Here is a 12,876-nt window from a genome sequence, read left to right on the forward strand (position 1 = left end):
TATTTCCAGCTCCTCTGTCTTAGCCTACTGTACAATGACCTTCACCCTCATCAACAGTAGTGTTGCTGATATAAGCAATGTAGCCATGTGAATTATGGTTAAACCCGCATGCGCTAGCCCCGTAGCACCATGTCAGCAATACAAGCAACGGTTATAAACTATCCTGTCTCATGTACAATTGTGTATAATCATAAAATGCTTTTAAAAAAGATTCACATTATAATGGAACGTCACCAAAAAAAAAAACACTTAACAAAAAAGCAGTTTTATTTTCCTCATACTGTTGACAGAAGTGGTATTGAACATGTCAGATACTATTATTACAAACAATTTAATAGTAATAACATGGAATGTAGTTTTCATGTCATCATTTTTTGTTTTTTTTAGCTTATATAAGAAATACAGTATGCCAAATAAATAAAGCTCTATTATAGTCTCTGTGCACCTCTACTTCCTGCTCAAATATAGTTCTCTCTTTACAGTGGAAAAAGTCATGAGTGGTCATATAATTAAATCAAGAGCAACCTTTTTTCCCACCTTCCATTTGCTCATATTACAGATCTGTAACGCTACATCCTTCTCCTGGAATGGACATGACTAGATTCACAGATTCTTGATTATTTACACTTTTTTGTTTCTTTTGTCTGTAAATTCATTTAGAAAATGTGGAGGTGTCGAACTTTTTACATTAGGGGGAGGAGGGGGATACAAATGTAAGAAAGGCTACCAGTCAAGTAAACAAACCGCTGTCATTTCACCAGCATTCTCCCCTATATTATTAACCCCTTTTTAATCCTCGGGAAACAGGGAAAGAAAGAACAAGACACAAAAGAACCTGCTTAATCTTGTAACCTCATAAATGTCCCTTTTTGGGCACCGAATGGATTGAAATAAAGAAATCAAGAAAGAAAGAAGTGAATTAAGAGACAATGATAATTGACGAAGTTCGACGCTGGCAGACTCCCGGTTTTTACTCTCACAGTCTGCCGTTGCATGGTTCAATATTGCAAGCAATAGGCACAGTTCAATCAGCACTGTGCTCCTCTAACTGAGAAATGATAGTTATGAGGTTCTGTAGGCCAAAAATGTATCCTGTGTCCTGGCCCTCGTGCACCACACTGTCCTCTCTATAGTGCCTGCACGTGGTGTGGGCGAAATCAATCATTCGCACATCCACTGCAGGCTGGGAGTTCCCACTGCTGCTGTTAACACCACTGCTCGCACCACTACAAACTTTCCCACTCGCTCCGCCAGTGCCGTGCGGAAAGCCGAAAGCACCTTGCTCCTCCTCTTCTTCTTCTTCTTCTTCCCCCTCTTCATCAGAGAGGCGGTCCTCGGTCGAGCGGCAGGAGCATGGCGGGTCGCCATCGTAGATAATGAGAAGCGAGCTGGAGTAGAAACGGTAGCTCTCGCACGCCTCCAGGGCGGCCTGCATTTCTCTGAGGCGACGCAGCACAGGGGACAGGAGCTCGTGCCGCAACCTCCGTCCGTCATGGAAGAACTGGAACAGAGCCTCTTTAAACCCTGCCAACGTCAGCTTGCGTCCATGGTATTTGTTCATGAACATGAGCTGACCCGAGTTAGACTGGTAGACCTGCAGAAAAAAAACGAGAGTGTCATCACTACAATGCAGGAGTTACAACTTGTGCAGGTTCAGGTTATGTTTTCCCAAATCACCCCAAACAATGTACTCAGCAACAGCTCCAATTACGTACATACAGTGGGATACAAACGTCTGACACTGAAAACCTCTGATTTGTTTTTCAATCAAAAACATTTTGGAACTATGAAATATTTAAACCAAAGAAAAGAAACGTCAATATTACAAATACTGGATATTCGTCACTATTTCCAAGTCCTAGTTTAAATGTAATCGAATGTCCTATATTGACTATTTTTTCACTAATCCTCTCAGACTCCACTTTATACATTGATATAAAAGCATCAATACATTTTGTGCACAAATCAACTCTGAGTTCTGGACAAAAAGTTCTTTTCCCTATTCTACAGTAACTTCATACACTGTGAACAGTTGAATAAAAGCTCACCTGCATGCCACAGAGACGGACCCCAATACTGGACGATGTGCTCTGTTGACACTTGCGTATTTGCATGGCTTTCTTTTCTTCAGTGGCATCATCACCGTGCTGTCGTGTTCCCATCTTTAGATCCAAAACACATGGCATTGTGTGACGCCATGTCAGGTTCTCCAACAGGATAAACTCTGGGAGGGGGGCTGGGTTAAGGCAAGCTACAAAAATGCTTTGGCTAGTCTAAAAACTCTAGAATAAAAATAAAAAAAACTAACTTACTATACAGACAAACATTTTTCTACAATGTTTACTCCACACAATGAGAAGGCTTTTAAAATCTTCATAAAAATCTTCACATCCCTCACACACAAAGGGGTTTATTTGAGAGCACAACACTATAGTGCTCTGCTGTCTTCAGCAGTTGGAGGATACTGTACTGGTTACGGTGCTTGGCGTTCTCCTTCATTCTTTGCAGGTGTTGTTGGTGGCACTTGAGGCTCCAGGGGTTGTGCTTAGGCTGTGGTGTAGCAGCGTTACTCCTCTCCAGGCTATAGTAGAGCACCTCAGCCTGCTGGAACCACTCCAACTCCTCCTCCCTCTTCAGACTGAACATCAAAAAAAAATTTTAAATTAATGAAGAGAGAGAGAGAGAGAGAGAGAGAGAGAGAGAGAGAGAGAGAGAGAGAGATACCTGCACATTTAGAAAACCCAATGTGTTTTATTATCTGGCTTCTTAAAAACTTCTAGAATGGTGGCACCACATAAATGACACATCATCCTCAACATAAAAAGCCAATGCAATAATTGCAAGGATTCCTGCATTTGTAGTTCCAAATCTGTAACTCCTACCATGGTGGTCTCATTCCTGTTAATCTCTAATCTCTTTTTAGTGCTTGTGTTGTTGCTATTTGTGGGGGACTTGTTATAATAAATGGCTTCATCACTACTGGAAGAGTTAACAGAAAATATCTGTTAATGTAACTGTATGACTGATTCAGACATGATCAATGTAATTTATCCAAATGACCACTATGAAACTATAGATGGTAGCCATTAGAAGACAGAAAATTGTGGCCGTAAAGGGATGCACATGGTCAGCAACAAAACACAAATAAACTGTGGCATCTGCTTCAAGGTTCGATGTGTTGTCCCTTCCAAGATGCTTGTGTGACCACCACAACTTCGCAGTTACAGTAGTCAGGTTGTGGCAATCTTGCCGTTCTAGATTGAGCTATATCATCAACAAAGCATTCTTTTCCACATACCTGCTGCTCACTGAAGTTTTTTTTTTCCTTTCTCTTTTTTGACTCATTCAGAACTCTCTCTAGAGACTATTGTGTGTAAGGTTTCCTATTCATCGGTTATAATCTAACCAGCCCAAACAAGCATGCCATGGTCAAAATCACTGAGATATTGTGATGGCTGAAGTGAACGTTATCTGAAAATGCATGATTCATGACTGGCTGATTTAACAGTTGCATGGATTAGTAAATGTGCCTAATTAAATGCTCAGCAAATATACATGCTAGTGTTAAAAGACAATAGCGCATCACACGGATGAGTCCATTACCAGGTTTACTTACTACATTACTGTAACTTTGAGTTTAACTGATTTTGTTTGACTGTTTAACTTTGATTACCAAGGGATCAATGTGAATGTTGAAATATAGTAACTCTTACTTTTTAACATGGACAGTGCCACTTGACAGTGGATTAATATCACGGGTCTCATTTGTAATCTGTCGAATTATAGTACCTGTTCAGGTAAAGCTATTCTAAACAGGGTTTTTATACAAACCACCAAAGACTACCTGACTCACTATACTTAATGCGTCATCATGTAGCAGTTACATGGTTTTGGTTGTCCTTGAGACATAATACATACACAGGGTTTTCAAGGGAGTGTGAAGGTTTCACTAGAACAGTTTTGAAATAAAAGATAAAGAATGACGTTTGCCAATTTTCTAGAGTTAGTGTGTAAAGGTTTTCTCACCTTTTATCTTTGTCCTTGCGCGAGTGTCTGGCCCTTTCCTTGCTGTAGCCTTCGTTGTCCAGCAACATTTTTTTGGACCACTTCATCTTATTCTTAGGTTCCAGGTCAGACGAGGGATCCACGTTCTCCAGATCACCCAGGTCGCTGTGCAGCGGGTAGGCGATGAGACACAGGTTTCCCTCCTCATCCTCCTCAAAGCTTACAGACACTACCCCTAGATAAAGGACGTAAGGAAAGGCAGAGAAGTTACTTCAAAAACCTAGACAAAAAAAAAAAGCAACAAAAGAACTTCATCTTATTAAAACATAGTCAGACTTCCCAGCTCAAAAATAGGCAGACCGGGAAATCTTGAGCCATCTTACCTACTCCACTGTTTACATTTTTTTTTTACAAAGTAACAGAGAAGTCTGCACAGCCCTCGGCTAACCTGATAGAGATCAGACAAGTCCACAACACAGAACAGGAGAGAGATGTGTGCAGAAAACAGCAGTAGAAAGCAAAAAAGAAAAAGACAGTAACAAAGAGAACTGGGTGGGGGAAGGGAACAAAAGCCAAAATAAAGATGTGGTTCATATGACTGAGGACATGCACATTATTCCAACAAAAGCATTAACAAGTGATTGACAATTTCAATCAGTAATAAAGGACACAAGGCAAAAAAACTTGAAAACCAAAACAATTTATTAAATTAAACTCCAGTAAGTACAGTGTTCAGACAAGAATAATGCTAAAAAATAAAAGAAAATAAAAAATATATGATTTTATGCACAGTACATTCATGTATACTTTTGCACATAGAAAAAAACAAAAAAAAACAAAACAGTAAATCTGCTCTTATATAATTTATTTATGCAAGTCTTTTGGAGAAGTCAAGCATGAAACCAGGAAACCAGTTCATGTTCTCATCTCTCCCTGCTTTTCTCATTTTTGCGCCCCCAATTCTCTCAAGTCCAGTAGTTTATATTAAGTCCCATGATTTACACTGTCTGGTTTAAATGGCAGATTATACACTGCCAGGAAAAGGAGCGATATCTTGAGATACATACAAAAACGAGAAAGCTAGAGAGTACAAAACATTTTAATGGTGGTATATCGGTGCACATAATCCTTGGGTGATTACAGACAGACACGATTACTAAAAACACGGCAGTAGATATCTCCAGCCGAGCAAAATTATGCTGAACATTCGGGATATGAAAAGGAAGTGAAAACAGAAATGCAAGCTCTGTAGCTGTACACAGCCAGGTTTCAAGACCGAGAAATTACAAAACGTGTGTGTAACATGGGCATCAATAAAGCTACGTCAGATTGTGAAGTCATGCTTTTTTGCAATTTTTTTAAGAGGAGAATGACAGCTCTTGGTGGAGCTTTCAATCTTAATGATAACCCAAAGAGAAGCAAGAGAGATCATGTTTCCCCTCTTGATATTCCATCTATCAGGATCTCACACACACACACACACACACACACACACACACACACACACACAGACCTTAAGATGAATCCTGAACTAAACTTGGGTATAAAGTTTGCACCGTATGTCAAACAGGAAACCATTTGGCATTTAGTCACTGACTATAGCGCCGTCACGTGGTAAAGGTCCTTTAACTCCAGATGCACGGATGCAAATACTGCTGTACATCTTACAGGCATAAACACGGATCGCTGCGAACAGTCATAATCAAAACAAACAAACAAAACAATTCCAGAAATAAATACAAACAAATACTGTTCGCAATATTGGGTCGATAAAGGAGACACCTGGAGGCGCTTAATAAAAATTAAACACGGACTCGAGTTTTTCAGTATTTAATGAATAAAGTAGTGTAAAGACTATTTAGTGTTTTAGTGCAGTGTAGAGACTCAGTACGTGAACATGCGATTAATAGACACTACAGGACGCATGAGACAGGCCGAGGGAGAGAGAGAGGGAGAGAGAGAGAGATAAAGGCCACAGGCTAACTAGCTAGCTAGCTGACTAGCCCCGGCTGGATGGCTGCTTACCTCGGTACTGCGGGGTGAACTTGCGCATGGCGACCGGGAGGCTCTTGTAGAACTGGTGCTCCCGAGGGATCAGCGGCTTGCAGATGGTCTGCTCGCCGAAGCGCAGCACACACGAGTGGCCGCCCACCTGGTGCACGAAGGGCTCAAGGAGAACCCCTTTCCCCAAAGCCATTGGCTGCTCTGACTCCATCATCCGCCCGATGGCTGGGCTCATCCTCCGCGGGCATGTAGACTCCGCGGGACGCGTTCACACCAGAGGACACGACGACCGAAGATGGCACGGTTTTAAGATGCACAAGAACCGAGCAGGACACCGACTGTCTTCTGTTTTTCTCTCTACCCCACCGCCTGGAAGTCCGCTCGGGTCCCTGACAGAACAAAACAGGAAGCAAGAACCGAGCCAGAAACAAAATCGAAGAACGACCAAAACGCCCCGGGTGCTTTCTTCACTACTTACACAGAACCTAGAAAACCTTTTATATAGTTTTTTATTTTGTTATAAGAAACCAGCATAATAGCAGGTTATATTGAATATTTATGATTGAAAGAACGGAGCGCCTTCCGACCAACTGCGCTCTACTCCGGCTCTTTCAGTGTGACACTGCGCAGCTCAGCGCTCGACTAATAAAAACGCAACAAGGGGGCTAGGCCCCGCCCCCTTTCACAAACCGACGAATCAGAGGCCAAGGAAGGTGTTCGGTGGAAAACAACCGAGAGAGCAGCAGGCAAACAAAGGAGGCAGAAAGAGGAAGAGTGGGGGAGGAGAGGAAGAGGAAGAGAAAGCAGTATAGAAACTGTGCGAGGAGACTCAGCTACTCAGCTGTTTTTTTGGTGGAACCAGTGGCTATTTAAACGTGAAGCTGCTACAACACTGGTAGATGAACCAAAAAAAAAAAAAAAAAAAAAGAAAGATCAGCCGAGGAAAAAAAAAAACACAATTATTCGGGTTTTTTTTCAGGTACCTACAGGGCCGGTGGCAAAAAATTAAATAATATTAATAACATAAAATGTTTGTTTGTGTTTTATGTTAATGTATGGACAGGGTTTATGTCCACTTATTGTCCCATTAAAAGGAAGGGGCGACTACAAAGTTTTTCTGCCCCAAATCCTCTGGGCAGCTAGTAAATGCTTTTATAAATATTATAATAATTAAGCACCCCCAAAAACAAAACAAAAAAAACACACACACACACACACACACACACACACACACACACACAAATAAAAAAAAACAGTCTCTCGCACACGCACACAGTCTATTAATGGAAAGAGACCACCATATTTGGGTGGTGTACCATCCGAAACACATCAGTGGCAGTATTGAACAATAGCAGGATAGTCATGTGTGTTGTGCTGATGTGGGTGTATCAACCAAAGCAACACTGCTAGTTGGTGCAAATGAACGAACATACATTACTTTCTAGCACTTTGAGCATTGAGCACATTTTTCTGAGTGTGTGTATGCATGTGTAATTACCTGTATGTCAGTGTGTAGCCACATAACACTTGGCACTCAGCAATGTCACTCAGCAATGACAATAAGGTGTTAAAAAGAAATGCTAGCAATGTCAACAATGTCACTGCCATGTTGGTGTTACTACAGTCCAGGGAATAAATCACCTCTAAAACAACACCTAAAATGGTCTTAAGGTGGTCCAGCTATGTCAAGGTATTGGGTTTGGGGCAGACGAGTGTTTAAATTATAGTTAAAGTTAAAAAGAGAAGCAGATGTATGTAGTCGAAGTCTATATCTTTTTAGCTGCAAAATAAATTTGTTGCAAATGCTACTGTTTTAAGCAGGTGTGCAAAGCAGGCAGCTTGACTTTAATCTCTTTAATCCCAAAAACTGGAATTCACCAGTGGAGAAATGGGCTATGGGACACAAAAGAGAGGTACTACAGTACACATCAGAGAGCAGCTAAACCTAAACCTTCAATGAACGTCTGACAATGCAGATACTTGGTGCAGACTATTGTGATGTTCTGAAAATGCTTTTTTTTTTAAATCAATATGTCACAATCAGTTAGTAAAAAACTGCATTGTGCCCTTGCTTTTGGTACAGCATAATGCAAAGCCACACAGTCTTATTCATATCAGTGTCACATTATATTTCATATTCTCTCTGTAAAATTCTATATTTTTAGGTTTAACTTGTGCCATATTGAGATGTGGTTAGATCCTATCGTAATGAAATGAAACTAACCAGAAACACAATAACGTAATAAAATTGTTCAATCTGATGATTATTTAAACCTGGATACAGATAGCATGTTAACTAAACTTATTAATATGTACCTAATCACAAAATTAATATTCATTAAGTAAACCCAAAAAGCACTTTTAGTTTTTGGGTCGAGTTTTTTATTTGAGTTACGTAGTAATCGGTAATTAGAAAGCTTTTGGACTGTGACCAACATTGCAGCAGGTGTTTTTGGTTACTAAAGGAGGGGGAGCACACAACTTGCTTGATGACGTGTTTCTAGTTCTTGTCAGGCTTTTAGAAAGCAAAATGAGTCCTGCCAGGCTGCATCTATTAGTTCAATCCTGACTTGAGTACATTATGATCTAGCTATGGAGGGAGACAGACAGAGTAGGACAACCACTGGCCTGGAAACCCAATAAAACCCAATATAAAGGTCAAGTCAGCACATAAGGAATGAGTAATATTTAGCATGTGACACAGTGGTTCTTAAAGTCCCAACTAGAACTATATTACAGATGGAAGTCCAGTGACAGAAACATATGTTTTTCTAATGAGCTCTCACAGGTCTCCAATATATAAATGAAAAAAAACCCAGATTGCATTAACCTGCACACCCTTTCATATTAGGGCCTCTAACTATCATTAGAGTTAACCAGTCACATTTAAAACTAGGCCTGTAGGTAAATGGCATAGACCTGCCATCAGTTAAAGTAATTGTGATTAAAAACAGATTAAAGTCAGTTGTTGCTGTAGTATTTTCTTAAATTTTTTGGGTTGAATTCCACTAAGAGCCATGGGCCACAAAAAGTTGCCAAAAAAACTTAATCGTTGAAAGGTACCAATCAGGAAACGGATATAAAAAATATCCAAGACACTAAATGTACCATGGAACACTGTCAAAACCATTATTAATAAGTGGAGAAACTGTGCACCACAGAGATTTTGCTCAGGATGACTCTCCAAAGTTGATAATAGGAGGAGGAGAAAATATTTTCAGGGAGGCCAACAGCTACACTGAAGAAACTACAGGAATTTCTGGCAGGTACTGGTAAATCCTTGCATATGACTACCATCTTCTGTATTCTGCATAATCCACGGCTGTGAGATAGGATGGCAAGATGGAAGAATATGGAAGCTCATCTGAATTCCCCCAGACCATGTGGGAAGTTGAAGTTTTTGACCATAATTCTAAAAGTATGTTTGGTGCAAAGCCAATACGGATCATCATCCAAGGAACACCATACTGACAGTGAAGCATTGTGGGGGTAGCATTATGCTTTGGGGCTGCTTATCTTCAGCTGAGCCAGGGGCACTTATCAAGATAGATTGGAAAATGAATAGCTCTAAATACCAAGATATTTTGGTACAAAACCTTCTGTCCTCTGTCAGAAATGTGAAAATTGAGAGGCATTTCACATTGCAACATGACAATGACCCAAAACACACTTCAACAAAGGCGACTTTAAAAAAGGATAATCAGTACTGGAATGGACAAGCAAGAGCCCAGACTTCAATTCCATTGAAAAACTATGAAATTACCTAAAAAGAGCCATACACAAGGAGATCACTAAATTTCAAGTTTATATGTGTGAAGTTTATAGTCTTATTCACACAAGAGTCATGATGCCATAATAAAGGCCAAAGTTGCTTTCACAAAGTATTAGTCGAGAAAGATGTTCATACTTATGCAATCAAGCTGTGGTATTTTTTATATAGAACATTCCCAATAATTAAATAAAATTTTTTTTTCACTGGATTTCTTTTTGGTGCAATATTAATTTAAAGATGTAACAAGTAACAAATATATTATATATAAAATAAAGATTTAACTGGTGTAACTTTTTGTAAATAAAAAATATAACGTATAATTTTTTTTGCATGTTTTTTTAAACAATTTTTTTTTATTTTATCTCTATTTTTATTGTGTAATTGATTTTTATTTTCAGCTCACTTCTTTTGCAGTGGTGCATTTGTTTTACACACAAAACGTATTCCTGATAGCAAAACAGTTTAACAACCACTGGTGTATACTATTCCATTGTTTCTCATGTGTAAACTGTACACACGCAGTACATTAATGGTACCTATATTTGTATTTTTCCGTTCATCTCCTGTGCGTTGCATGGCTTTGTGTATGGTACAATGTGTTTGATTTGTGTTGAGGGGTTTGCATGCACAAAGTGTACAACAGACTTCACACATCCAACTTGCTTTTTTTAGGTGAGCCTACAAGAACCAGTCTGGAATTTGCATTCCTGTCTTTAATGTCATCATCAATGGAAGGCTTTGGGTATAAAGTTCACAGGTAACCCTCAGCACATCACTTAACACAATAGGACTTAAGTTCATTTCAGTAAAAAAATGTTTTTGTTGTTTGCAAATATGAAAGTGTTGACTGATTTGAAAACCCTGAAGAGCAAGTAAAGTCAGAGGGAAAAAAAGCACTCTGAGAATGCAAAAAAAAAAAAAAAAAAAAGAATGGCATTTTCTTTAAATTTGAACTTAACACAGAAAATATATAAAAATACACCAAGTAGGTTTGTGACAAACACATGCACATACATCCATAAGCTGTAAAGCTACAGCCAATGAGATCATACTCTAAATGCAGATTATATTGATACCTGTTAAATAAGCATGCCAACCTATGACCAAACACCGCTTAAATCCAGCCCCAGTTGGGCAGTCGTGGTGGAAAACAGTGGGGCACACTGAACCTCCTGATCAGACAGCTCAAAGCAAATCTCCATCAGATTACTGAGTAATACCTGGGCTAAGAATACCACCTACAGTCAGGCATTCAGTCTAATAATACACCATCATACCTGGCATGTCAATCATGTACTAAAGCTCATACATAGATGGCATACATTTGGAATCTGGGTATTAACACAACTAAACACAACACCCTGTAAATTAACTGAATTATAAAACTACAGTGTTCAACCATTAAACAAAATTTCATCATCTGTGAAACTGTCAAAGGTTTTGTATACACCCCTAAAACGAAAAAACCCTATATTTATTGTGCATTTATTTGCCTTTTTAGAAATTGTTGTTCAACACAAATGTGATTTTATCAAGCTTAGCTATGCATGAACCATGACAAGCACTGATCCTTCCAACCCTTGTGTGTGCTGTCTTTCAGTAGTATAGATTTAGTGTCGCATCGAAATGATTAACCTGTTGTATATTTCAGCTCTGAGGTCCTGGAAGGCAATATATTTTAACCTCTGATTCTTGATATCTTGATATTCTTGTGAGGAGAACACTGATATAATTATTAATGCAGATGTGTGCACCTAAATCTAACCCTAATATGTACCCAAATAAACAATATAATTTTTGCTTGGTTTTTTTTTAAGAAGAAGAAGAAAAGGAAGCATTTTCCTCATATGGCCAGTGTAATGTCCTTGTAAGGTCAAAATTGTCAAAGATTTGTGCCTAAACAAGATATAAAAAAACTCGTTTTTTTCTTGCTTTCTTTCTCTCTCTCTCTCTCTCTCTCTTCCTTTCTCTCTCTTTCTTTCTCTAAAAGTACTCCATTACCTGATGTGTACAGCACCTGCCACAACACCCATAATATAAAAACACTCCATCATATAAACCCACACACACCCATTAAAGAAATGCCAACAGGCGTGACCTACTCAGGGTGAAAAAAGTACTCATTTTGGCAAAGAGTTGATTAAGGGATGGTCATTTCTGTGATTCATCCACATAAATCAGAATTAGAAAAAGTCTTTACAGTATTTAAATACATATGTGTGTGTGTGTGTGTGTGTGTGTGTGTGTGTGTGTGTGTGTGTATGTGTGTGTGTGTGTGCGTGTGTGTGTGTGTGTGTGTGTGTGTGTGTGTGTGTGTGTGTGTGTGTGTGTCGAAGAGAGAGAGAATAAGTGGGAGTTGTATTTGTCACAGCTTTCCTATAAAATGTTTGAGTATTCTCTACAATGTCCTGACTGTTCCAGTCACATTGTACGACATCCTGCTGGGTCAATCAAATCAGTATCCTCAAGTGCACACAGTGTGTGTGCATGTGTGTAGGTGTGTGTGTGTGTGTGTGTGTGAGAAAGAGGTCACACTGAGGTCTGAAATTTCCGTTATCCATTATATTGCTGTAAAAAAAAAACTTGAACCATGTGTGTGTGTGTGTGTGTGTGTGTGTGTGTGTGTGTGTGTGTGTGTGTGTGTGTGTGTGTGTGTGTGTATGTGTGTGTGTGTGTGTGTGTGTGTGTGTGTGTGACAGACAAAGAGAGAGAGACAGAGAGAGAGAGAGAGAGAGAGAGAGAGAGAGATAGATAGATAGATAGATAGATAGATAGATAGATAGATAGATAGATAGATAGATAGATAGATAGATAGAAAGAGAGAGAGAAAGAGAGAAAGAGAGAGAGAGAGAGAGAGAAAGATAGATAGATAGATAGATAAAAAGATAGATAGATAGATAGATAGATAGATAGATAGATAGATAGATAGATAGATAGATAGATAGATAGAAAGACAGAGTGACAGAGAGAATCTTCAGAAAGCAAACCTCCTGACACACACAGCACACATAGGACACATACTTTTATCCTCTTAAACTTGTACGCTTCTCTGACAATGTGTGTGCATGTGTGTGTGTGTGTGTGTGTGTGTGTGT

The 12,876-nt window shown here is 39.2% G+C and overlaps 1 protein-coding gene across 1 annotated transcript; it reads right to left on the reverse strand.

Moving 5' to 3' along the window:
- Window positions 1-249: 249 nt before the first annotated feature.
- On the reverse strand, window positions 250-6,747 carry ip6k2a (inositol hexakisphosphate kinase 2a). The gene is made up of 5 exons (XM_046856178.1): window positions 6,031-6,747; window positions 4,027-4,240; window positions 2,466-2,638; window positions 2,049-2,224; window positions 250-1,594 (listed from the first exon to the last, which is right to left on the reverse strand). Exons 1-5 carry the CDS (start codon window positions 6,242-6,244, stop codon window positions 1,025-1,027), a joined length of 1,347 nt encoding a protein of 448 aa, XP_046712134.1. The 5' UTR covers window positions 6,245-6,747; the 3' UTR covers window positions 250-1,024.
- Between the last annotated feature and the right edge of the window lie 6,129 nt (window positions 6,748-12,876).

The sequence above is a fragment of the Silurus meridionalis genome, chromosome 1 (genome assembly GCF_014805685.1).
Source record: "Silurus meridionalis isolate SWU-2019-XX chromosome 1, ASM1480568v1, whole genome shotgun sequence".
NCBI lineage: Eukaryota > Metazoa > Chordata > Actinopteri > Siluriformes > Siluridae > Silurus > Silurus meridionalis.

Bases quoted from the DNA above. Each gene is read 5' to 3' on its own strand.
- ip6k2a (XM_046856178.1), bottom strand. From the start codon at position 6,244: ATGAGCCCAGCCATCGGGCGGATGATGGAGTCAGAGCAGCCAATGGCT. The intron at 4,241-6,030 runs GTAAGCAGCCAT...TCCTTTATCTAG, and splicing joins GTTCACCCCGCAGTACCGAG to GGGTAGTGTCTGTAAGCTTT. The intron at 2,639-4,026 runs GTGAGAAAACCT...TTTGATGTTCAG, and splicing joins CGCAAGGACAAAGATAAAAG to TCTGAAGAGGGAGGAGGAGT.